Source organism: Pipistrellus kuhlii, unplaced genomic scaffold, assembly GCF_014108245.1.
Source record: "Pipistrellus kuhlii isolate mPipKuh1 unplaced genomic scaffold, mPipKuh1.p scaffold_m20_p_11, whole genome shotgun sequence".
NCBI lineage: Eukaryota > Metazoa > Chordata > Mammalia > Chiroptera > Vespertilionidae > Pipistrellus > Pipistrellus kuhlii.
In genome coordinates this window covers 19,595,126-19,621,024 of record NW_023425416.1, presented here as the reverse complement: position 1 = coordinate 19,621,024, position 25,899 = coordinate 19,595,126, and the positions used below count along the sequence as shown (strand labels likewise).

General features: G+C 46.3%; 1 protein-coding gene across 3 annotated transcripts; it reads right to left on the bottom strand.

Annotated features, from left to right (window-relative positions):
- Nucleotides 1–2,938: 2,938 nt before the first annotated feature.
- CPNE9 (copine family member 9) lies at nucleotides 2,939–25,107 on the bottom strand. 3 transcript variants are annotated; one of them, XM_036431031.2, is made up of 21 exons: nucleotides 24,786–25,106; nucleotides 24,248–24,288; nucleotides 24,084–24,130; nucleotides 23,863–23,966; nucleotides 23,339–23,375; nucleotides 23,126–23,128; nucleotides 22,750–22,826; nucleotides 18,455–18,518; nucleotides 18,236–18,339; nucleotides 17,892–17,996; nucleotides 15,756–15,797; nucleotides 15,358–15,433; nucleotides 15,192–15,245; nucleotides 14,724–14,785; nucleotides 13,919–13,965; nucleotides 12,838–13,019; nucleotides 12,430–12,557; nucleotides 6,169–6,271; nucleotides 5,214–5,271; nucleotides 4,756–4,829; nucleotides 2,939–3,346 (listed from the first exon to the last, which is right to left on the bottom strand). In XM_036431031.2, exons 1-21 carry the CDS (start codon nucleotides 24,851–24,853, stop codon nucleotides 3,161–3,163), a joined length of 1,662 nt encoding a protein of 553 aa, XP_036286924.1. In that variant the 5' UTR covers nucleotides 24,854–25,106; the 3' UTR covers nucleotides 2,939–3,160. The 3 variants fall into 3 exon arrangements, with proteins under 3 accessions (XP_036286924.1, XP_045435101.1, XP_036286925.1); XM_045579145.1 differs by lacking the exon at nucleotides 23,126–23,128 and having other exon boundaries at nucleotides 24,786–25,107; XM_036431032.2 differs by lacking the exons at nucleotides 18,455–18,518; nucleotides 23,863–23,966; nucleotides 24,084–24,130; nucleotides 24,248–24,288; nucleotides 24,786–25,106.
- Nucleotides 25,108–25,899: the final 792 nt, after the last annotated feature.

Here is a 25,899-nt window from a genome sequence, read left to right as displayed (position 1 = left end):
AGTGCCGCGGCGCTGCCCAACTGCACTTTCGCCACAAATCCCCTCCCGCCAACCGAGGCTCCGGAGACCATTCTCTGGAAATCGTAAGGGCCCCCTGAACATCCCACAGGGCTTCTCTAGCACCTCCATCTTAGAGTTGAGTTTATGGAGTCTGAAGTCGCGGTATCCAGGATCCGGAGTGGTCGGGCCATGTGTGGCGAATCTGCGGCTCCGAACCTTGGGCACGGGCTGGACTGGAGGAGCCCGCCCTGCTCCCTTCCCCCTCAGTCTCCTCCCTCCCTTGTCCCTCCCCGACGCTGGCGCCGGGGCTGCGGTGGAGAACTCGCCTTAGCCTCCCAGGAAGGCGGAGAGGCGGGGCTGGGGGGCGGGGAAAGGAGCTAGAGGGACGTGGGTTTGAGCCTAAGGAAGACCCGGATTTATAGTAGGGGCGGGGCTGGAAAAAAAAGAATAAACCAGTCTGTGGGCGGGGTTTGGAGGGGGCGGGATTTAGGTGAGGGGGCGGGGTCACTTGTAAAATGCCTCCAGGCTAGGAGAATAGGGACTGAACCGGGGCAAAGAGTGAGGCTATAAACCGAAAAGTGGGGCCTCAGCAAACAAAGGATGGGTCTGGAAGGTGGAGCTGAGATTGGGAGAAAGGATAGACCTGGGGAAAACGAAGCCAGGCTTCAAGGAAGGGGCGGTATTTGGGAAAGGTAAGGGGCCGAACTATACGGAAAAGGCGGTACTGGGTTAGGAATAACGGGGCGTGGCTGAAGGAAAGGTTAGGAGCTTGGGAAAGGTTTTGGAGCAGGACTGGAGGCAAGGTGTGGATCTGAAATAAGGGATCGGATTTGGGGAGGAGCTGTTGGGGCGTGAAAGAGCCTGCTTACGGTAAAATGGGATTCTTATGCCTGGAACCCTGTAGGTTGGCGGAGAAATGTATTAGGGCTACGGTTTGCCGGGTGGGAGATGATCTCAGACAGAACTGGGCTCTGCTAGGTAGCTCTGAATGGTTGGAGCATCATTCAGATGCACCTGGGTTGCTGGTTCTGTCCAGGTTAGGGCACGTGCAAGAATCAACCAATGAATGCATAGGTGGGTGGGACAACAGGTCAATGTTTCAATAAATTTTATTTTTTTAAATACTTTTTATGTTGATTTCAGAGAGGAAGGAAGACGGAAAGAGATAGAAACATCAATGATGAAAGAGAATCATTGATTGGCTGCCCCCTGCATGCCTCCCATCAGGATCAAGCCCCCAATCCAAGCATGTGCCCTTGACCAGAATCGAACCCAGGACCCTTCAGTTTGCAGGCCTATGCTCTATCCACTGAGTCAAACCGACCAGGGCTCATCAATAAATTTTAAAAACAGACAGTTGATTTTAATGTGACTAGACCACTTTGTAGCTACATGAACTAGGGCAAGTTAAATTCTTCCTACCTCAAATTTCTTACTTGTGAAATGCAGCTCCAAAGCTTTATTGATAGTTCTTGGGGGGCTTTGGAGAACTTTGGTGCAAGGGAGAGTTTATTTGTTAAACATGCTTATCACTAAGCATCTCCAATTTTGCCATGAAAGAGGAGTGTGAAAGGGTCTTTCAGGGTTTCGGGGCAAAGCCCTAAGGATCTGGAAACCTATATTTTATGTTATTGCAAACCTTGCATTTGACCCACTATAATGTATGTTTTTGTATACAGTGTTTTCAAAAAACAAACAAAACAAAAAAAACCACCCTATTGGACACTCCAGGAAGATGTTTGTTTGCTGGTTAAGATCTTGGGATCTGGAGTCAAACTGAAGAGCTCTCTTCAATAAGTGACTTAATCACTCTGAACCTCAGTTTTCTCAGTTTGTTAAATGGAGATAGAATATAGTGCCTACCTCACAGGATTGTTCTGAAGATTAAAAAGATGATGCTTATAAATCACCTAGCATAGTGTATGACACATGTGTCAAACACAAGGCCCGCGGGCCAAATCCGTCCCGCCAGGCCTTGCAATGTGGCCCGCACCTCGCTGTCATCACTGCACTCCGCTGCGTTTCCATCACAATGACAGTTTATGACTGTTCAGTAAACCATTCGGCCCGCGATTTAGGCTGGATTTTAGATTTTGGCCCCTTCTCTGATTGAGTTCGACACCCCTAGTGTATGATATGTAATGAATAATCAAAGAAAATATTAGCTATTTTTATTATCCTCACTCAGAAAACTCAGACTAAATGGATGAAAACAGAGTAATAAAGTCATCTTAAAGCTGACCCCTTTTGCCTTAGCCCCCTGGTTGGCAAATTGCAGCTCTTGAACCACATGCGGCTCTTTGGCCCCTTGAGTGTGGCTCTTCCACAAAATACCACGGCTTGGGCGAGTCTATTTTGAAGAAGTGGCGTTGCGTTAGAAGAAGTTTGTTTAAAAATTTGACTCTCGCCAAAACTGGTTTGGCTCAGTGGATAGAGCATCAACCTGTGGACTGAGGGGTCCCAGGTTTGATTCCAGTCAGGGGCACTACCTTGGTTGTGGGCACATCCCCAGTGGAAGGTGTGCAGGAGGCGGCTGATCGATGTTTCTAACTCTCTATCCCTCTCCCTTCCTCCCGGGATTGTGGGCTCAATCCCCAGTAGGGGCTGTGCAGGAGGCAGCCAATCAATGATTCTCTCTCATCAATATATATATATATATATATATATATATATATATATATATATCCCTTCCTCTCTTAAAAATCAGTAAAGAAATATATATATTTTAAAAATAGTCTGATGAAAGCTATAGCCTGTCTCCTGTGTCAGCAAAAACATACAGTTTTACTTATCACTTCCGAAAGTGTTTGAAGAATGTCCAAAGAAATGATTGGATGATTGTATATTAGGATGGGAATAAACCCTAGCTGAAGCAATTTTTGTTCCCTCCTTTTGGTGGGTCCCCTAGTCTCCCTCCCCGAGACCCATGAGACAGAGGTAGAGTAATTATTATTATCAGCTTTATTATTGGAATGAAGGCAGGGAGGTGGTTACAGTGCAAGGCCCTTCTGAGGGAAGGGGAGTGGAGGCCTTGACCAGCCAGCACTGATCCTCCAAGCTGGCCTCCCAATGAGTTCCAGGGCTGCAGGTGCCTCTGGCTTTCTGCAGAAGCAGTGGGTGGGCAGGTGGGCAGTTTGCAGGCATTGGATAAGTAGGCTCCTTAGGGCTGCTCTGGAGCTGGGGTCGAGCTGGGGTTGGCAGGAGGTGGGGGGCGAGGCTGGATGTCCCTGGTGCGCATATAGGACAGCAGCTGCTCCGGGATCTCCGCCAGCACATCCTTGGCTAGTCGGGCCATGCTCAGCACCTGGTTCCCTGATCGGTCGACATAGTCTCGGAATGGGACAAACTAGGACAGGCACAGACAATCAGGTGTGAGTGATGGCCAGGAGGGAGGGGAGTGGGGAAGAGAGTAAGTAGAGAGGCTTCCTCTTTAACCCCTATCATCTCTTTCTAAATATCCCTCTAACCTGAGGGATATTGCTTTCTTTCCACCCCCTTTCCCCCCCAAACACACTTTCTATTTATCCTCAACTCACTCCAGTCAGGCTTCACACAATCTACCGAAACTGCTTTTGGTACTGTTGTCAACAGCCTATGTTCCCAAATTAGTCCAATGGGTAGTAATTGTCAGTCCTCATTTTACTTCTCTCTCCTTTACATGTGATCATGACACATCCACTCTTGACACACCACATTGCTGGATTTTCTCCTGTCTTTCTGGATAAGCTCCCCTCTCCCCTCATTCCTCTAAGTTCTAGCTAATCTCTAAACTTGGTTCCTTCTCTCTCAATTGTCTTCCCAAGTGATTTTATACACTCCCGTCACTTTAAAAACTGTTCTTGTTGACTGCCAAATTTATAGATTCATCCCTATAAACGTCCAGAACCACATATATAGTTGCTTGTATCATCTCTCCATTCAATTGTCTTAGATATCTCAAATCCAATGTGTTCACAACTGAATTCTAATCCTTTCCGCCAAATCTGCTCCTCCTTCAGCTTTTCCCTTCCCAATTAATGGGACTATTACCAATTGCTCAGGCTAGAAAACTGAGAATCATCCTGAAGCCCCACTCACTCACCATCACCATTTAATCAAATAGCTATTGTAAATTTTTTTCTTAAATAATTGTCTGGCTGAAACCGGTTTGGCTCAGTGGATAGAGCGTCGGCCTGCAGACTGAAAGGTCCCAGGTTCGATTCCAGTCAAAGGCATGTACCTTGGTTGCGGGCACATCCCCAGTAGGGGCTGTGCAAGAGGCAGCTGATCGATGATTCTCTCTCATCGATGTTTCTAACTCTCCATCCCTCTCTCTTCCTCTGAGCCTCAGGGCCTTCTTCCATGCTGTTCCTCTGCCTGTAATGCTTATAGGTTTTCAGCTCAAATGTAATTTTCTTGAAGAAGCCTTCCCTGACTACCCTACCTAAGACAGCTCCTTATTGTAGACTCTCACAGTGACGTTTGCTGTTTCTCTGGAGCGCTTACCACAATCTAATGGATGTTCAGCTGTGTGATTATTATTGGTTGCCTCCATTAGAGGGCAGAGGCCTTGGGGATCTACACTGTGGATCCATAATGGCTATAGCAACCTGCTTATTTCTCACAATGATTTTGTTCAGTGAAAGCAGGAAGGCTTCGAGTGAGGGGTGAAAGATAGGTGATTAAGAAGGCAGAAGAAAGAATAGCTGCCAACTTAGTCTCTCCTTCCCATCATGCCTTTCAGCTCCATGACTTCCTCTCTCTGATCAGGTCTACCTGAACGATGTCCCGCTCAGCATAGCGTCCCCTGAAGGATACACGCACGTCATCACCATCCAACTCTTCCATTGCTGTAAAAAAGACACCCCTCAGCTGATTGACCTCTTCCACACCAACCAACCCATGCTGCCCATTCCCTCTCAGCTCTCCTTTGGAGTCATCATGAGAATGCCTCATGATTGTCAGAGTCCTATAAATATTAGGCATTGCTATGGCATTATTGTTATTATGCCTTTCCACACATCCCATCCTCCCAGGAATCCCAAGAGGGAAGTATTCAGATCAACAGCCTTGATTATGATGAGGAAGGATGTTCAGAAAAGGTCTGTGACTTGGTGAAGGTCCAACACAGGCATCAATCCTATCTTTTTTCGGGGGCAGGCCTGGGTACACAGTTTCTCCTTCATTTTTCCCAATTATTGGTCCCACTCAGGGACAACCCCCATCCTACTCACCCTCAAACATGGCTGGTCCCACACCAACAATAATGATAGACATGGGCAGTGAGGATGCCTGTGAGAGAAAGAGGATTAATGTCTGGGGTGAGTAGCCATAATAAGGGAGGTGACTGTTGAGAGCAATTTTTGTGTGCATGTGTTATATTTCTGCACATCTTGCAAGTAGAGGCACTGATTTACTTTGTTCCAGACTGTTTTTGCAAGGATGTCTGCATATCAAATATATAGTGTCTTTCTTCAGAGCCAAGGGCACCTTTGTTTAATGCCCAGTATAAGAACAAAGCGGAGAAACTGGGCACCCAAGCTTGTCTTCCAAACATTACTGCCCATTATAAAACAGAGGGGTTTCCTAAGCTCACGGTTTCTGCTCTCTAATGCAGCTGACTGGATGCATGTGTCATCTGACTCTCTTACCATCCTCTTGTGGGAATTTGGGCTTAGAGAATAAGAGAAAATGGCCAGGACCGGTTTGGCTCAATGGATAGAGCATCGGCTTGGGGTCTGAAGGGTCCCGGGTTCGATTCCGGTCAAGGGCATGTGCCTTGATTGCGGGCATATCCCCAGTAGGGGGTGTGCAAGAGGCAGCTGATCGATGACTCTCTCTCATCGATGTTTCTAGCTCTCTATCTCTCTCCCTTCCTCTCTGTACAAAATCAATAAAATATAAAATTAAAAAAAATCAATAAAATATATTTAAAAAAAAAAAAAGAGAGAAAATGCTGATACTCAAGCTACTGCTATTGCTGGGAATAACAGAGTTCTTTGTTCCTATTCACCGAATCTTGTGTCTTCTGCTAGTATTCATGAAACTAAATTGTATTCAGGCTAAATTGTTAGCTTTAAACCTCTTGACAAGTATTAGTCAATTTAATTAACATTAAATTAAAATCTCCACCCCTTCACAGTTATTAACAGTGACCCCTCCCTGCCAAGCCCTCCTCCTCAGACTCACACTGACAATGGCTTCCTTGGTCTGTGTCATGTCAGAGATGACTCCATCGGTGATGATGAGCAGAACATAGTACTGGGAACCATCGGAGACCTTGGCTGCAGCCCTGGTGAGAGGCCAAGAACAGAATCCAGCTGAAAGGCCAGAGAGACCAATGAGAACACCCTACTCCTAGAGCTTCCACAGCCAGCATGTAAGTGCCAGGCAGGGATTGGGGCTTCTGAAGCTCATGCTCCTTCCCCAGACCTGGCTGCCTGCCACTCTCTGCCAGTAACATTGTGGAGCACTTAGTATGGGAGGTTCTGTGTTAGGCATGGAAGGTACACCATGAGAAAAACAGGCCACTCAATGGGAGCAGATACTGATTCAAGAACCACTGAAATAGATATAAAATCACTTACTATGAGTGCTGTGTTAGAAAGGGACACTGCTGTGAGGGTGTATAGTGACGATTCCTGGCATAGTCCAAATCTCGAAGGAAACAATGTTTGAGGATGAAGGAGAGGTTAAATGAGGGGGGATCATTTCAGGAGGAAGGAACAGCATGGACTAAGGTCCTGTGATGGGACTGAAGGAAGCCCACCCTGCCTGGAGCCTAGAAAGTGAGGGAAGCAGACTGGACCATGTGGCTGAGGTAGGGTCGGAGCCAGACCACACAGAACTTTGTCGCCCCTGGGAAGATTTTGGTGTTTAAACAAGAGCATGACCCAGCCAAAACTGGTTTGGCTCAGTGGTAGAGTGTCGGTCTGCGGGCTGAAAGGTCCCTGGTTCGATTTTGGCCAGGGGCAAGTACATTGGTTGCGGGCACATCCCCAGTGGGGGATGTGCAGGAAGCAGCTGGTCGATGTTTCTCTCTCATCGATGTTTCTAGCTTTCTATCTCTCTCCCTTCCTCTCTGTAAAAAAAATCAATAAAAAATATATATTTTTTTAAAAAGAGCCGAGACTGGTTTGGCTCAATGGATAGAGCGTCGGCTTGGGGACTGAAGGGACCCGGGTTCGATTCCAGTCAAGGGCATGTACCTTGGTTGTGGGCATATCCCCAATAGGGGGTGTGCAAGAGGCAGCTGGTCGATGACTCTCTCTCATCGATGTTTCTAGCTTTCTATCTCTCTCCCTTCCTCTCTGTACAAAATCAATAAAATATATATATATTAAAAAAAAAAGAAAAGAGCATGACCCAAAGGCTGAAGGCCTCCTTTCTTCCGTCATCTCCCCTATTTCACCTGACTCCCTTCCCCTCTCTGCTGAACTCAGCCCATTTCCGGGCTGCTGGGTGCCGTGTCAGTGTAACTCCTTTTCTTCTCTTACCATCAACCTTTGAATCCAAGATTTTTCCAGGTGAAAAGGACTTCAGAAGTGATTGGGTCCAGTCCCCTTAGTTTACATAGTGAGAGAGCACAAAGGCCATGGCAGAGCCAGGTCTCCTGACATCCATTCTCAGCCCTGTGTGTGTTGGAAAGGATGGAACTACTCCATCCAGTAAAGTATTCCTAGCCACATATGGCTATTGAAATGTAAGTGAATTAAGTTAAATAGAATCAAACATGCAGTTCCTTAGTCACTCTAGCTATGTTTCAAGTGTTCAGTGTCTGTATGAGACCATGTTGGACATCACAGTTATAGAACATTTCTATCATCACAGAAAGTTCTATTGAACTGTGCCGGCATTTAAGCCTAATATCTAAAAGTCAGAGGAGAGCATGGTGGAGAATTCAGATAGCCATGGCTCAGTTTGCCCAGTGCCTCACGTGGGATTGGGTTATAATCTTCCTTGGCAGCCCCTGTTCTCTTTCTGAATTCTGGCCACAGCCTCTTCATAGGCCTGGACTGGTACCGTTTCCTGTCACTCATTTTACAAATATCATTGCATACCGGCTGTGTGTCAGGCACCAAGCTCAGTGCTGAGCATGCCACAGAGAATAGGATATTGTTCTGGGGAGATGAATGCTTATACCATTATGATATAATGAGCTTATGGCTTTGAGGACATAACATCTAAACTAAGACAAAAGTGAGTACAAGTTAGCCAGATGAAGGTGTTGCCGAGGGAGAAAAGAGAAGTGGGGGGGGGGGGGTGGAGAGGTAAAAAGAAAAGTGTTCCAGAGAGAGGGTTTGCATGTGCAAACCAAGATCTATGTTCTAGTGGCATATGTAGGATTACAGGAGAGAGATGAGGCTGGTACAATGGGTGAAGGCCCACACATGAAGGGATTTGTGAGCCAGGGGCAATGTAAGGCATGGAGTGGTATGGGGGCCAGGGAGGTACATCTCTGTAGATACCTGGCATTACCAAGGCCATTTAGACCTTTGAGATGGGTGACTGGCTGGGGGATGCCAGTCTGTGCCCCACTTGGCTAGTGGGTGGTAAAAAATGAAGAATTATCTATGATCACTCAAATCATGTGTGCAGTCTGATTAGCATGGTTCAGTGGTTGAGTGTCGACCTATGAACTAGGAAGTCACAGTTCAATTCTTAGTCAAGGCATATGCCAGGGTTGCAGACTCGATCCCCAGTAGGGGGCGTGTAGGAGGCAGCCAGTCAATGATTCTTTCTCCATCATTGATGTTTCTATCTCTCTTTCCCTCTCCCTTCAATAAAAATATATTTTAAAAAACACCCATAGCTGCACATTTGTTGTGCATGATCTAATTTAATCCTTACAACCATTCTATAAGGTAGGCACATTTTTATTCCTATTTTTTAAATGAGAGAATTGACGTTCAGAGACATTAAGTAGCATCTCCAAAGGATGGTGAGGCCGTGGTCCAACCTCATGCTTGACCAACTAAGCCTAAAGCCTGAGCTCTTTGGATGTCCCTGCATTCCACACAATGGCGCATTCCGATCCTCATATACTGTTCACTCTTCCTGAGCTTGCCCCTCACACCTCTGTGCTTTTGGTCTTTCTGTCAGACCTCCTCTCCTCCCTTCTCTGATAAAGTTCAACTTGCCCTCTAGCCCCAGAGTGGCAGCCCCCTTCATGAGAAGGCTGCCTCGGATTTCTCAGACTAAGTTATACCCTCCTCTTCTCTCCCTCTGCCTTCTGGGATATCGCCCACTGAAATGGGCTGTGTGCCCTTCCAAATGGGTTCTCACACCCATTTGGGTACCAGCTTGTGTGCCTAGGGGGACCCAAGGCAACAGAGTACATGGCCCATCCATTGTTCTGTATGACCATGTGGATAAAGCTAGATGACAATATGTACACTTAAAACACTTTTTTTCTAGATTAAAGCAAACATGGACACACTGTGAGAGGAATGTAAAACGTGTATAAATTTTTAAGATAAAATATGGGGACTTCTAAGACATTTTCAGTCTGGCTGCTTTCAGCTGTGCCCCCAGATTCCCCTGGGGGAAGCAGTAGCTTGCCTTTGCTGACAGGCGACTTGCTGGAAAAGCCTGGGAAGCTCTAGCCTACAGAAGGTAATGATTTATTTATATTTCTGTCTCTTGAACCAAGGTGGGAACTCCCAAGGGTGGAGACTAAATCTGATTCATCTGTGAGTCTCCAGTGCATCAGCAGAGAACTGAGCACACAGCTGATGCCCTTTGAATAGTAATAACTATAATAATAGTAACATTGTAAATAAACTCTCAAAACTTCCTTGAAAGGCTCCATACAGAATGTGTCAATTGACAGGAAATTTTAATAAATTAGTAGTTAAAACACATTTTACAGTGTGGTCTCTTTAAAGGCAATTTCAGCAGTTAACTGGAAAGAAAAGTGTACATAGGTAACATCACTTGCAATGAAATAAAGCTCAGAGTTTTGCTTACAAAAAAAAAATAGTAACAGGAATAGCTAACACCTATAGCACTTATGATGTGGCAGGCACTGTTCTAAGTGCTTGACAGATGTTAATTTAGTTAGTCTTCACAACCTTGTGATGTGGATATTGCTATCCCCATTGTACAAAGAGGAAACAGACACAGGGAGGTTAAGAGCCTTGCCCAAAGTCTTACAGCTAATAAGAGGTAAAGTGTGTGTATGAGCTAGTCTGACTCCACGTCCCACATTCATGTTACATTGCCCCTTTTCTTAATGTTTATCTATTTATTTGTTAATTCTCACCAGAGCTTATTTTTCCATTGGTTTTTAGAGAGAGTGGAAGGGAGGGGGGAGAGACACAGAGAGAAAAACATTGATGTGCCGAGACCGGTTTGGCTCAATGGATAGAGCGTCGGCTTGGGGACTGAAGGGTCCCGGGTTCGATTCCGGTCAAGGGCATGTACCTTGGTTGTGGGCATATCACCAGTGTGGGGTGTGCAAGAGGCAGCTCATCGATGACTCTCTCTCATCGATGTTTCTAACTCTCTATCTCTCTCCCTCTCTGTACAAAATCAATAAAATATATTTTTAAAAAAAGAAAGAAAAGAAAAAGAAAAACATTGATGTGAGAGAGACACATCAATTGGTTGCCTCTGCAAGCAGCCCAACCAGGGCCAGGGATCAAGCCCACAACCAAGGTATATATCCTTGACCAGGATCAAACCCAGGACCCTTCAGTCTGTGGGCCAACTCTCTATCCACCGGCTAGGGTTTCTTAATGTTTATTAAATGAATGAATGAATGAATGAATGAATAAATGAGTGAAGTTGTCCAAGATAATATTTAAGAAGTCTGTTAATAACAACTAATACTATGCTCAGGCTCTAGTATTAAGTGAAAACATCTGTAGTGAAATATTAATGTAATTTGACTGCAATAATGGATGCATAAGGAAAAGACTGTCAAAATACATACATACATATATATATGTATGTATATATATATACATACATATATATATATGTGTGTGTGTGTGTGTGTATGTGTGTGTGTGTGTGTATTGGGCAGTATTCTGGGTGATATCGTATTTCTCCATCCTTGAAATTTTCTATAGCAATGTTATGTGTTATGTTACTTTTATAATTAAAGACACTATCATCCTTATTATGAATTAAAAGATAAAATTTTACCAGGGAAAAAGAAAGTCTATGGACATATAAATCTCCCTGAAATCCTCCCACTTTTATCCATTTTCTTTTTTTCATAATATATATTTGATTGATTTCAGAGAGGAAGGGAGAGGGAGAGAGATATAGAAACATCTATAAGAAAGAATCAGATTGGCTGCCTCATGCACACTTCCCAAAGGGGATCAAGCCCGCAACCTGGACATGTGCCCCTGCCTGGAATTGAACTCGGGACTCTTCTTCTTTTAAAAAATATATTTTTATTTGCAAAGCCAGTTTGGCTCAGTGGTAGAGCGTCGGTCTGCGGATGAAAGGTCCCAGGTTCGATTCCGGTCAGGGGCATGTACGTTGGTTGCAGGCACATCCCTGGTGGGGGGTGTGCAGGAGGCAGCCGGTCAATGTTTCTCTCATCGATGTTTCTAGCTCTCTATCTCTCCCCTTCCTCTCTGTAAGAAATCAATTAAAAAAATAATATATATATATATATATATATATATATATATATATATATATATATATTAAAAAATATATTTTTATTGATATCAGAGAGGAAGGGAGAAAGAGATAGAAACATCAATGTTGAGAAAGAATCACTGATTGGTTGCCTCCTGCACACCTCCTTACTGGAGATCGAGCTCACAACCTGGGCATGTGCCCTTGACTGGAATCAAACCCAGGACCGTTCAGTCTGCAGGCCAATGCTCTATCTACTGAGCCAAACCGTCTAGGGCTGAACTCGGGACTCTTTAGCCCGCAGGCCAACGCTCCATCCACTAAGCCAAACCAGCTAGGCAGCCAATCCCCGTCAGGGTACATACAAGAAGCAACCAATGAATGCATAATCATAAATTTAAAAAATGTTTAATTTTAATGGTGGTAAAAAAAAAAAAGAAAAAAGAAAAAAAATAGTAATTATTACATTGTTATCTAATTGTAACCTCCCAACAACCCTATAAAGAAGGGGCTATTGTTATCCATTATTACACCCATAATGGAGGCTTGGAGAGGCTAAATTGCATAAGTCACATAGTGAGTGGTAGAAACAGGATCGCTCCCAAATCTGATGCCAAAGCTTGTAACTTAATTGTTGTGCTTTGGCCTTTCTCTCCCCCAATCTTGAGGTTTCAGCTGTTCACAGGGAGTGGGACTGGGGTAGTTTGCTGATACCGTCTCTGACCCAGAATAAGGCATTTATAACCTCTTTATACAAAGGGCTGGCTAACATAAAATTTCACCCTCTCCCCAAAGCCCAAGTTCACTAAGAATGGTTCTAACTATCCTTGGGGAGTCAAGTTACCTTACCTGGCCACCTGGTTGATGACAGGAGCAAAATAGGTGGGCCCGTAGAGCTGCACTGTGCGCAGGCTCTGGAAGTAGCTCTCCAGCACACCTTCAATGCCCGCACAGTTGGGGTCCTCATCATTGTTGTTCTGTCAGGGAAGATGCCCTGCTGGGCTGGACCCATGCAGGGTATACCCAGTAGTGCTCTGATCCAAGCTCACTCCTTCCTTTTATCATCACTCTCTTTTCATGCTCCCCCCGCCACCCAAACTCCAGCCCTGCTCCCCCTCCCTGCTCTTCTCCCCTAACATAGCTTCCTGCTCCTCTGCAGGTCCATGACCCTTAGAAGAAATGTAAATAGAAGAAATTTGTCAACTTGGGTAGGCCACATGCCAGGGCATGGAGTGTAGGCTCTGTCCTATACCATACCAGGGGGAACTGATGGGAGATCCGTCCCTCTGGGGGCAGCTTGGCCCCAAAGCCATAGGCTGGGAAGAGCTTGTCACTGTCATAGTCCTGGATGATTTCTCCCACTGCCTTGAGGGCCATGGCATAGGCGCTGAGCTGGTAGGGACTCATGTAGTGCAAAGAGGTTGGCTGCAGGGGATTCCCTGTAGGGACACAGGAGCCCCAGCCTTATAGTCACCTTGCTCATGCATCTATTCATCTGCCTATCCTGGTATGCATCCATACATCCATCCATTCGTCCACCCTTTACCCATGTACTCCCTTATTATTTTATCCAATCACCCATATATTCATTTGTCCATCTGTCCACCCACCAACCCCTACATTTATCCATCAATTTATCTGTCTTCCCACCCATTCACTCATCCACTAGCATAATTCCATCTATCAGATTACCTATATCCATCTGCCTTTTCATTCTCTTAGACAACCATCCATCCATCCATCCATTTGCCCACCTGCCATTTCATTCTTTTCCATCCATCCATACAGCCATATTTGTCTGCCTACCCATCCATTCATCCCTATACATTCCATTTATTCACTTGCCTATTCTCATGTGGATCCATCCACCAGTCCACTCATTCATTCCCCATCTCCTTACCCATTTTACCCCCAATTTAAACATCTGTGCATTTACCCACCCCCATACTCATCCAGGCATTCTATTGTTCTTACAAACCCATCTACCCTCTCTGTTCATCTGTCTATCCACCCAGTCATCACTCAACACCCATTCATCTATCCATCTCTCCTTATACCCATATTCTCTCCCATTCATTCACTCATTCATTCACTCACCCACCTCTTGAACTATATATCCTTTCAACTTTCCTGATCTATTCACGAACTTATTTTCCTATACCATCTGCCTACCCTTATACCCAATAACCTCTCCCCAGCATTCCTGCCCCAGTACCAGCCTCGCTGGGCTTGGCCTCTAGCCTGTGCTTACTAGGTACGTGAACTCTTATCCCTAGCTTGGAATCCAGACCAATCCTAAGGACTTCCTCCACATCCCATTCCCCAAACCATGCCTCACCATTAGAAGCTGTGAAGTCAATGGCTACTGTGAAGTTCAGCTGGGTCCTGTCAGGGAAATAGAGGGATTGAGAAGTGAGGGGCCAGTACTTATTATACCAGGATTTCTCAAACACTAGTGTGCATATGAAACCTGGGCATCATGTGAAAATACAGATTCTGATCTGGATTATCTAGTTGGAACCTGAGATTCTATATTTTTAACAAGCATCCAAGTCATGCAGATACTGCTGGTCTAGGGAGCCCACTTTGGGTAGCAGAATTAAATGCCTATTGTATGACAAGTGTATTGCATGTAATTTAACTTAACCCTCACTATAGCCTGAAAGTAGTAATTAACATCTCCATCATACATAGGAGAAAAGCAAGGCTCAGAGAAGCCAAGTACCTCTCTCAGGTCTGCCTGTCTCCACTGAACCAAGCAGAATGACCCGATAGTCTGCTTGGCCTTTCCCTCTCTCTTGACCTCTCCCCTCTTGCCTAGACATAACTTTGTGTAGGTCCCAGTCAGATTACTGGGGTCACCTTTGAAAACCAGTGGTCTTGAATCTTAGGACTGGCTCTAAGCCAGCAGCAGTTGCTGCTCATCCATGGCCACATTTAAGCCATGACTTCGAGGGAGTCTGAGAGCCAGGGATAAAGCCTCGAGAACACTATGCATTTTACAGAGAGCTTTATAGTTTGCCAAGTGTTTTAAAGTTTGTTTTCATGATCTCATTGGACCCTGACAATTCATAAATTAAAAAAAAACTGAGGCTCAGAACTGGGAGGAACTCATTTAGCCCAGAACTTAGTCTGTAACTTACCCTCCTTTGATGTAATCGACAAAGGTGAATTCAGAGTCCACAGAGAAAGAGAGCAGTGTCACCTGTGGGACAGAAGAGGCAGCCCTGCTACTTTAGAAAGGGTAGTTAGAGTGGCAGAAGGGAAAGAGATCCATCATGCCACCCCTGCCACACCCTGACCCACCTTCTCCAATTTTGGAAAGGGCAAAAAGAGGAAGCTGCCAGAAACATATTTGAATTTCCAAAAGTATATTAAATTGGGAAATATAATTTAGATTTAAAAAAATGTTCTACAAAAGAGTAAAGATAAAAACATTTCCACAGTTGAGGGGGAAAAAAAAAAAGGAAAAACTTAATGGTGCTACTTAGTGCTCAACATTACTAATCCAAGTAATGTACCTATGGCCTTTTGATACCCCCAATATGCTATGTCAATGGAGACAGACACAGAAGGATCCAGGGAAGGGCAGACCTCCAGGGAGCACTCACAGTTCCTGAGTTGACATATTTCTTCTTCTTACATTTCTTCCGAGGGTTAAGTACCTAAGTGAGGAAGATAATAACAATAATGTGGCAAACGAGGGAGGGAACTACCAACTGATCACACTGGGATGAGGGATGACCTGGGCAACCTGGGCAGGGCTGGAGCTCTCACCTCATACACTGTAAACTGGTTCTGGGCCTTGCTCAGCTCCCGGTAGCTGGTGGTGAACTCACCAATGAAGTCATGGCTGCAACGAGGCCAGGGGTGGGTGAGTAGCAGCTGCTGCTGGCTTGGAACCAGCCCTAAAAACAGACTTTTATTCTCACTATCCTCTGACACTACTTGAGCTGTAGGACATTGGTGCTGGGGCCAGAAGAATGGCCAAACTAATGGGAAGAGAAGGGAAGAAACCTTGTACTAGAGAGACAACTGAGGGGATCAATTGTATCCAAGGTTTTGGTATCTGTTATCACCCTTCCTGATTCCCAAAGCCACTTTGAGGTTTCTAGTGAATGTACCACATATTATAGGGAACTGTTTGGGTTAAGTACAGGAGAAGGCAGTTCTACCTTCCATCCCGGTCCCAGTCATACACATCAATCTTCACTGTTCTGAAATGCAAAAGATAAAGATAGGCTGGGTGTGTATGACAAATCTTAAAGACACCCCCACTCCTTTACCATACACAAATTATATTCTCATCTATCCATTAGTCCTTCCATCAACATTCCTCCCATTTGTTCATCTATTCTATGTATTCATTCATCAGTCCATATACAATACCCAACTATCTATTGCCATTACCAGGCTACTATTACTACTGCTGCTATTTGTACCACTATTGCTATTCTTCTTCTTTTTTTAAAAATATATTTTATTGATTTTTTACAGAGAGGAAGGGAGAGAGACAGAGAGCTAGAAATGTCGACGAAAGAGAAACTTCGACCAGCTGCCTCTTGCACACCCCCTACCGGGGATGTGCCCGCAACCAACGTATATGCCCCTGACCGAAATCGAACCCAGGACCCTTCAGTCCGCAGACCGACGCTCTAACACTGAGCCAAACCAGTTTCAGCCACTATTGCTATTCTTTACCACATCCTACTATATTCCAAGCATTGTTCCCAGCACTTTTCACTGTTTGTCTTATTTATCAATGACCTTACAAAGTAAGTACTATTATTCTTACTTTTTGGATAGGAAGCTGAAGTACACACACACACACACAAAAAAAAAAAACCAACAACAAAAAAAAAAAACTAACAGTAATTTGACTAAGGATCATAACTGAGCTGAGATTAAACTCAGACATCTTGGTTCTAAAGACCTTGTTCTTTTTTTTTTTTTTTTAATATAATTTATTGATTTTTCACAGAGAGGAAGAGAGAGGGATAGAGAGTTAGAAACACTGATGAGAGAGAAACATCGATCAGCTGCCTCCTGCATACCCCCTACTGGGGATGTGCCTGCAACCAAGGTACATGCCTTTGACCAGAATTGAACCCGGGACCTCTCAGTCTGCAGGCCGACACTCTATCCATTGAGCCAAACTGTTTTCGGCAAGACCTTGTTCTTAACTACTATGCCTAAATCACCCCCATCTGTCCATCTATCTATGTGGCAGTCCATTCAACCATCTCTTTATTGATCTAGTCACCCATTTACCCATACATTTGCCAATCCAATTACATATCAATTCCTATCTTTGTCCATCCATCTAACTATGCATGCAGCCATTAACTGACTCATTGATGCATGCAAGCATCCACCTGCATATCCATTCATCTATCCAACCAAACACCTGACCATCTGATATCTGTTCATCTGATATTCCATTCATCTATAACCATTTATATGCCCATCCATCTTTATACCACCCACCTATCTTCATACTGTCCATTTATTAGTTTATATGATCAGCCTGTCCATCTGTTTTATACTCATCCATCAACTAATCCATCTATCTACCATTCATTCATCTGTACACCCATCAATATACTTGTCACTCCATTTATTTATCCTTCTGCTTTTCCAATCATCCCTCTGCCTCTCTACTCCACCAATGAGAGATCTACTCCACCAATGAGAGATCTACTCCACCAATCTCTCATATAGCCATCCATCCATAATCTGTTTACTCATCCATAAATAATCTGTCCATCCACTAATCCACATGTGTCAAACACAAGGCCCGCGGGCCAAATCCGTCCCGCCAGGCCTTGCAATGTGGCCCGTACCGCGCTGTCATCACTGCACTCCGCTGCGTTTCCATCACAATGACAGTTTATGACTGTTCAGTAAACCATTCGGCCCGCGATTTAGGCTAGATTTTAGATTTTGGCCCCTTCTCTGATTGAGTTCGACACCCCTACACTAATCCATTCATGTATCTCCTCCTCTACCCATTTATCAATCCTCTTATAACACCCATCCATATACCCATCCATCCATTAGACAATCCACCATGTATCTTCTCATTCATTTGTTCATTTTCCCACCCATCCATCCATCCATCCATCCACCCATCCATCCATCCATTTACCCATCCATCCACCCACCCACTTATCTACCCATCCAATCATCTCCATGCCCAAAATGGTCTCACTGAGCAGGATCCTCTAACACTATTATGACCCTTGACATCATTCTGAGGCCCCACTCTCATGCCCTTGTCTTCTTACTCCCTAGCTTATGCTGAAGCAGACCTGTCATAGTCTCCATTGCACAGTGCCCGTACAGGAATGCTGAAGGGCTGCCACACGGGATTCAGTGTGTTTTTCACCACCTCTGTCTTGTGGCAGATGGTGAACCTGGAGATGAACAAGAAGATTAAAACTTGCCTTTGGGTAGGACTGAACCCAGAGAGAGGACCTGATACTCTTAGAGATTTTTGGGATTCTCCCACTTGTTAAGCACATGTTGTGTGCTGCCTTGAATGAATTCTGGACTCAGGTCCTGGTGGAGTCTATGATGCCCAACTTAAGAACCCTAATGGGCCCATGGTCACAGTGGGAGAGGCTGGGTGCCCCTGGAGAAAGGAGTGACTCACGTGCCATCCTCATTGCTCCTGTAGAACACAAGGAAGGGGTCTGATTTCCCAAAGAAGTCCTTCTTGTCCAGCTTGTTTGCACACAGCTGCATGGTAGCAATGTCCTAGGGATGAAGTTGGGCCATTGACCTCGAATGTCCCATAGCCTCAGACAGTCCACTAAAGGGAGTTTGGGGAGAGAAGCAAGCCTCCTGGGTCTAGCATGTGGCCCTTACTAACCCGGCAATTGCTAAGCTCCTCTGCGGTCAGCAATATGGTCCCACACTTCTTGCCTGGTACACCCCTGGAAGCAGAAAAAGCCTCTTTGTGAGGGGGGAGAGTAGGTAACAAGGATTGGGGTGGCCAATCTGGGATTGGGTGGGTGGCTCAAGGGATTCAATTTGCTATTTACTGACAGTCCCCTGAATGTGTCCCCTTCTGTCCCGAGTGGCTCCTAGCGGGGAAGGGCTTAACTTTGACTGGGGAGGGGTCCATAGTCTGGAAGTATGGGGTTAATATAACCTAGGTGGGCATCTCATAATGGTATGATGAGAAAGACATAGAATTTAAGAGTCCTGGAATTTCTATCCAGACCTGGGGCAAAGGGCCTGTTTGTCAAGTTAAAGATGCTGTGCTTTTCAAAGACTGTGATGAGTGAAATACAAAAGACAAGGGAAGCCTGGCCAGTGTTGTTGCTCAGTGGTTGAGCCCTGACCCATGAACCAAGAGGTCACTGGTTCGATTCCCAGTCAGGGCACATGCCCTGGTCTGGCTCCATTCCCAGCAGGGGTGTGCAGAAAGCAGCAGATGGATGATGTTTCTCTCTCATCAATATTTCCATCTCTCTATTCCTCTCCTTTCCCCTCTCTCTAAAATAAATAAAAACATATTAAAAATAAAAAGACAAGGGACACCCTGGTTAGAGCTTCAGACTGTGCACCAATGAAGGGTTGTAGGTTCGTTTCCCAGGTAAGAGTATTTGTCCCTTGGTTGTAGATTAGACCCCCAGCACTGGTTGTGTACTGAAGGAGGCAACCAATCAATGTGTGTCTCTCCCCCTCCCTTCCTTTCACTCTTTAGAAATCAATGGATTAACAACAAAAAAGAAAAAGAAAAAGGGAAGCCTTAACCTCTCCTAACCCATGTGCATGAAGGGTGCATACCAGGACATCCATCTCCAACTTGCCTTGGGTCTCCAAATAGTCAGGAACCTTGTTGGCATGAACCTATGAACCTTGATCCTCAAAAGAATCCCAAGTATGGGAGAGAGAAAGCTAGGTCAGAAGTGTTTCGAATTCAAGTCCTGGCACCGACTTGCTATGTGATTTCCCCTATTTTAAAAATGAGAATGTTGAACCATTGATTTGGCTTCTTCGATCTCTGACCTTTTGTACTTTAAAAAGACAAGTGTGATGAGTACAGGGACTCTTCACCTGCACATCCAGGACAAAGTTACTGACCCTACTGCCTTCTCACTGCCTTCCACCTCCTGGATGTTCTCTCTCACCTCCTCACCCAATATAAATTCCAGTCAGTGATTATGATAGTCACTGCCTTGCATCCTAGCCTTCTTTCCTTGTCCTTCTCTCACTTTGATATACTTATTTGTCAGAACCACTGCCCTAGTTAAACCCAATTCTTTGCCCAACCCATACTGCACCTATACAATCAATATGACCAGTTGATCTCATTTTAAATTTATTTATTTATTTGAGAGAGAGAGTAAGATCAACTTAATTTTCCACTTATTTATGCATTCATTGGTTGATTCTTGTATGTGCCCTGACTGGGATCAAACCCACAACCTTGACATATTGGGATGATGCTGTAATCAACTGGGCTATCCCAGCCAGGGCTCTAATTGGTATAAATATATATATATATATATATATATATATTTTTTTTAAATATGTTTTTATTGGTTTCAAAGAGGAAGGGGGAGGGATAAAGATAGAAACATCAATGATGAGAGAGAATCATCGATCAGCTGCCTCCTGCACACCCCCTACTGGGAAGGGAGCCCACAACTCGGGCATATGCCCTGACCAGGAATTGAACAGTGATCTCCTGGTTCATAGGTCAATGCTCAATCACTGAACATCACTGGCCAGCTAGCCTCATTATAAATGCATGACCACAAACCTCAAGAGGGCCCTTCAGTAATCATATGTCCCAAGATCCTTTACTCTTCAGTTTTGCTAGATGGCAGTTTTACTTCTTCTTTACTCTCCTCAAACCCAAAAAACCTCCTCCTCCATCCTACTCTCAGCCAATGACCTTGTTTCCTACTTCACTGACAAGACTGAAGCAACTAGAAGAGAATGTCCACAGACCCACCACCACATCTTCTCTGCCTCCAGTATCTTCACCCACACAACTATCTTCCTACCAATGCTATAAATGACTATGCATGTGTCTATTTATCCCTCCACTGTGTGCTATATTCCCATTTTCTTTGCCTACCTACACAAGGACATCATTCCAGCAATTCCCCCTCATTTTGTTATGTCAATTTTTCAGTTTCTACTGGTTCTTTCTCTTTAACATACAAATGTGGTATATAATTTTTCTCATGTTAAAAAATTACAAAACTGCCCTAATCGGTTTGGCTCAGTGGATAGAGTGTCGGCCTGCGGTCCCAGGTTCGATTCCGATCAAGGGCATGTACCTTGGTTGCAGGCACATCCCTAATAGGAGGTGTACAGGAGGCAGCTGATTGATGTTTCTCTCTCATCGATGTTTCTAACACTATATCCCTCTCCCTTCCTCTCTATAAAAAATCAATAAAATATATTAAAAAATAAAATAAAAAAACAAAACTATTCTTTTTTTTTATTTACAAAATTGATTCTTAGAGAAGAAGAGAGAGGGATAGAGTGTTAGAAACATCGATGAGAAGAAAACATCATCAATCAGCTGCTTCCTAAACACCCCGACTGGGATTAGAGCCTGCAAACGGGGCATATGCCCTGACCAGGAATTGAACCAGTGACCTCTTGGTTCATGGGTTGATGCTCAACCACAGTGCAACACCGGCCAGGCACAAAACTGTTCTTGACCTCACTTTCCTCTCTAGCCACCACTCCTTTTCTCTTTTCTTTGCAGCAAAGCCCCATTGAAAGATTCCTTGACTCCCTTTCCTCTCTTCATTCTTTTCTAAATTTCTCCGACTCTCCTTCAAAATTATGCTTGTCAGAGTCACCAGTGACCTCCATCTTGCTAAATCCAATGGCCAATTCCTAATTCTCACCTATTTAACATGCAAAAGTTTTTGACATGGTAGTCACTCTCTCCTCCTTGATCCACCCACGTCTTTCACTTTGCTTCCAGGACACCACTACCTAATGCTTCTTCTTAGTCTTCCTTTCTAGTTCCAACTCTTGGAACAAATCCTTTCTCTTTGATCCCCTCTCTCTCCACTCCATTGGAGAGCTCATCTAGTCTCATGGCCTTAAAGAGCATCTAAGACTCATGTATCTTAAAAAAAAAAATTATTATTGCTTTCAGAGAAGGAAGGAGAGGGAGAGAGAGATAGAAACATCAATAATGATAGAGAATCACTGATTGGCTGCCTCTGGCACGCCCCCTGCTAGGGATCAAACACACAACCTGGGCATGTGCCCTTGACTGGAATTGAACCTGGGACCTTTTATTTATTTTTTATTTGTTATTTGTTAATATATTTTGATATTAACAAATAAAAAATTTAAAAATTATTGATTTTTTACAGAAAAGAAGGGAGAGGGATAGAGATCTAGAAACATCAATCAGCTGCCTCCTGCACGCCCCCCACTGGGGATGTGCCTGCAACCAAGGTACATGCCCTTGTCTGGAATCGAACCTGGGACCTTTCAGTGCACAGGCTGACACTCTATCCACTGAGCCAAACCAGTTTCAGCGAACCTGAAACCTTTTTTTAAAATAATTTATTATATTTATTTATTTAATTAATTAATTATTTTTTAAATAAGTTTTTATTGTTCATATTATTACAAATGTTCCTCCCCCCCCCCCACCATTGCTCTCCTCCACCAGGTTCCCACCCCACCCTCTGCCCTTTCCCCACTCCCCATTGTCCTCATCCATAGGTGCACAGTTTATGTTCAGTCTCTTCCCACATCCCCCTCTCCCCTTTTCCCCAAGAATCGTCAGTTCACTCCCCTTCCATACCTCTGATTCTATTATATTCAACAGTTAATATTGTTCATCAGATTTTTTTAATTTCCTTGGTTTTTAGATTCACTTGTCGATAGTTACGTATTTGTTATTCATAATTTTTATCTTTATTTACTTTCTCTTCTGAAAGAACCCCCTTCAGCAATTCATATAATTCTGGTTTGGTGTTGATGAACTCCTTTAGCTTTTTTTTTTTATTAGTGAAGCTCTTTATCTGGCCTTCGATTCTGAATGATAGCTTTGCTGGGTAGATTATCCTTGGCTGTAGGTTCTTACTATTCATCACCTCGAATATTTCTTTGGGAGGAGAATTTGGAGGCACCCACCCTTCCCCCCTCCCCCCTTCCCGTTCAGCTTACGTGAGGGGTCGCTCCACACGGCTACCCTGGCCTCCAATCACCTCTCCCAGGGCCAGGAACGCTTGTCCCAGGAAATCCTGCACCGGGACAGGGAGTCAGCAAGGCTTGGAGGGGGTGGGGGTGCAGAGTCCCAGCCCAGCTCTGGAGAAAAGCCCACACCAGCCCAGCTACAACGGCCAGGTGTTTCCAGGAGACGGGACATAGCAAGAACCACCGCCCAGTCTGTGCTTTAAAAGAGCTGATGGTGGAGGGGGCGGGGGGGAAGGTCCTAAGCAAGCTCCCCTTCTCGGTCCTGTCATTTTAAGCTGCTCCCCATGTTGCCATCCCACCCCTCACCTCCACCCTCCCCGCTCCGACCAGCCAGGTGCAGCCTTACCTTCTACAGGACCCAGTGGCGGCCGAGAAGAAAGAGAGCAGTGAGTAGGAGGCACAGGGGGGAAGCCGAGGCAGGAACCGGAGAAGAGCCGGGAAGGGTGGGTTCGGACCAAAGAAGGTAGTGTCGGGGTTAAGAGGTAGGGGGGTTCCAAAGAGGGTCGTTTCACACCGAGCGACGCATGTGTGCCCAGACCGCAAGGGGACGCGCGCTCACCGGTTTGGAGATGTTGGTTTTGGAGTCCACGTTGTACCTGGAAAGAGTAAGAGCAGTGTCGGGCGGGACTCGTAGGGGAGAGCCTGGAAGGGGGTCGAGTTTCAAGTGCTGGTTAAGACTGTGGGTGGAGGGAGAGGCTTGGACCCAAATTAAAACTGGATCTCCTTTGGGGTAGGAGTCAGAGTTGGAAAGGGTCAGACCTGTGCGAAGCCAAACCAGGGCTTGCTGGGGGTGAGGGGAGGGTAGTGGGGAGAGGAGGGGTGGGGCGGGACCTAGACGCAGGTGGAGCTAAGTTAGGAGCAGAGCTGTGGGCAGGACCAGGCTCTGGGAGTGAACTGGTTGGATGTTCACCGAAGCAAAGCAGACGCGGGGTGGAGTTAAGATTCAAAGTGGGACCCAACCGGGCCTTGGGGAGGAACCAGCCCGGGATGGCTGGTGGGGGTGTAGCCAGCCAGAATTTCGGGGGGATCTAGGTGGGGGCGGGGGGGGGGGCGGTTCAAGCCAGAATTCTGGGCGGGGCTCACACATCGAAGCGCAGGTTTTGCTTTTCTTCAAAGAAATAGTCAAGGACGAATTTGCGCACGAAGTCTGGGTTCAGCGTGTTGTCGATCACCTCGGTCCGTCCGAACTAGAGAGGGGGGTGAAGGGGGGGGGGCGCCGAGCGTCACCGCGGAGCCTGCAAAGGGGGCGGGGGGTGTTTCGTTCCCGGGGCAGCTCTGGGCTGGAGGCGGACTCTCGGACTCACCTCCCTCCACTCCTGGCTGGCCCGGCTCTGCGTGTACAGCACCACCACTGCCGGCGGGAGCGGGGGCGGGGAGAGAAGGACGCCAGGTCAGTCTGCGCCCCCTCCCCGCTCCTCAGTCGCGCCCGCACACCAAATTGCCCTCCACCCCGCCTGGTGCCACCTACTAGGGTCGGACTTGGAGAAGGTGTCGAGGTCCAGCAGGTTCCTAGAGAAAGCGACAGACAGACGGACAGAGCATGGGTCATTCTGAAGCCCACCGCCTCAACTGTGCCCTGAGTTGGGCACCTGGAGGAGGCATGGGGCTCAAACCGCACCTCCCTTCCTCATTCCTATATCCAACGGGGGTCCGTGTTATCAGCACCACGGACAGCGCCGGAAACCGCAGCCCAAAGACCGCGTCCCTGCGGACCGGACACGGCCGTGTCCACAGTGTCCCCAGGAATGAGGGTTTGCCTCGGAACTTTGTCCTCCTGGGGCCCAGAATCTACTGGACCCCCGCAACCCATCCCTTGAACCCGCAGGCTGAGCCCCCCCTTTTTTGCGGGTGGGGCTACTCAAGGAAACCCCTCCCCGAACCCAGAGTCTGCATCCACGATTTTCCTGCTCCAGATGCTTTTCCCCCGGGTCTAGCCCCTGTCCGCCCAGCCCCGGAGCTGGTTGGGGTTGGGCAGTGCCTACGCCCTCTCCAGCTGGCCAGCTCACCGGCAGGACACGGTAATCTCAATCTTGGTGGCCGGGACGCTGCGTTCAGAGGCTCCGCTGAGAGACATGACTGGTCTCCCAGCTGGTCGGGTGTCCGGAGCAGCGGAGGGCTAGGGGCACCGGCGGCGGGGCCGGCCCCTGTGCTGGCGGTGGCGGCCGCACTCCCTCCAGCACTGAGTGCTCTCCCGCCGCTCGCGCCCGGCTGTGGCCGCGGGCAGCAACTCCAGAAGGCAACACAGCCCCGCCCAGCCCTGCGGGTGGCCCCCGCCCCATTGGAGCAGCCTCAGGCTGCCCGGGAACCTTACCCAGACCCCCTCCAACCCACACCTTGGGAGAATCTTCCAGGGCATTTCTCTGGGGCAAAACCCAGGCCTCCTGAAGAGCTATCCGCGGTGCTGAAGGGCTTCGGGCACCTGATGGGCGATTGGGATTTCCTCTACCTAAGCCCTCCCTCAACAATCTGCTTCTCCCCACTCCCAGTGCCGCCCTACTTAGGTCTAGAATAGAAAGTTACACATTTGTTCACATTAGCTATGCGACCTTGGGCAAGTTACTTAACATCTCTGTGGCTCAGTCTCATTAGAAGGGCCATTATAGCACCTACTTGGGGGTGTTGTAAAATTGTATTGAGATAATCCACGAAAAGGACTTGGCACAGGGGATTATACAGTCAATTCTCAAGTGTTTGCTTCCTCTGAGCTCTCACACAATGACCTCTCTTGTATTGAGAGAACTCGCTCTACCTGGTTTCGCTCAGTGGATAGTGTCAGCCTGCAGACCAAGTGGTCTAGGGTTCGATTCCAGTCGAGGGCACATCCCTTGGTTGCAGGCTCCTCCCCTGGCCCAGTCCCTGGTGGAGGCAGGAGGCAACCAATCTATGTGACACATTGATGTTTCTATCTTTCCCTCTCTTCCACTCTCTCTCAAAAGATCAATGGAAAAATATCCTCAGTTGAGGATTAACAACAACAAAAATAAAAACCATTTAAAACACACACACACACACACAGAAACAGCCAGAGCTCAGTAAAACAGTGGCTATTGACAACACTGTGCAAGGCTCTACCCAGGTCTTTGAACCCTCATGAATTCATGGTGTTAGAGATAGACATTG

Coding starts and splice junctions, on each gene's coding strand:
- CPNE9 (XM_036431031.2), bottom strand. CDS start 24,853: ATGTCTCTCAGCGGAGCCTCTGAACGCAGCGTCCCGGCCACCAAGATT. Junction 18,340..18,454: donor AGGAGCTTAGCAATTGCCGG/GTTAGTAAGGGC, acceptor CTTCATCCCTAG/GACATTGCTACCATGCAGCT. Junction 3,347..4,755: donor CTGAGCGGGACATCGTTCAG/GTAGACCTGATC, acceptor TGCCTGTCCTAG/TTTGTCCCATTCCGAGACTA.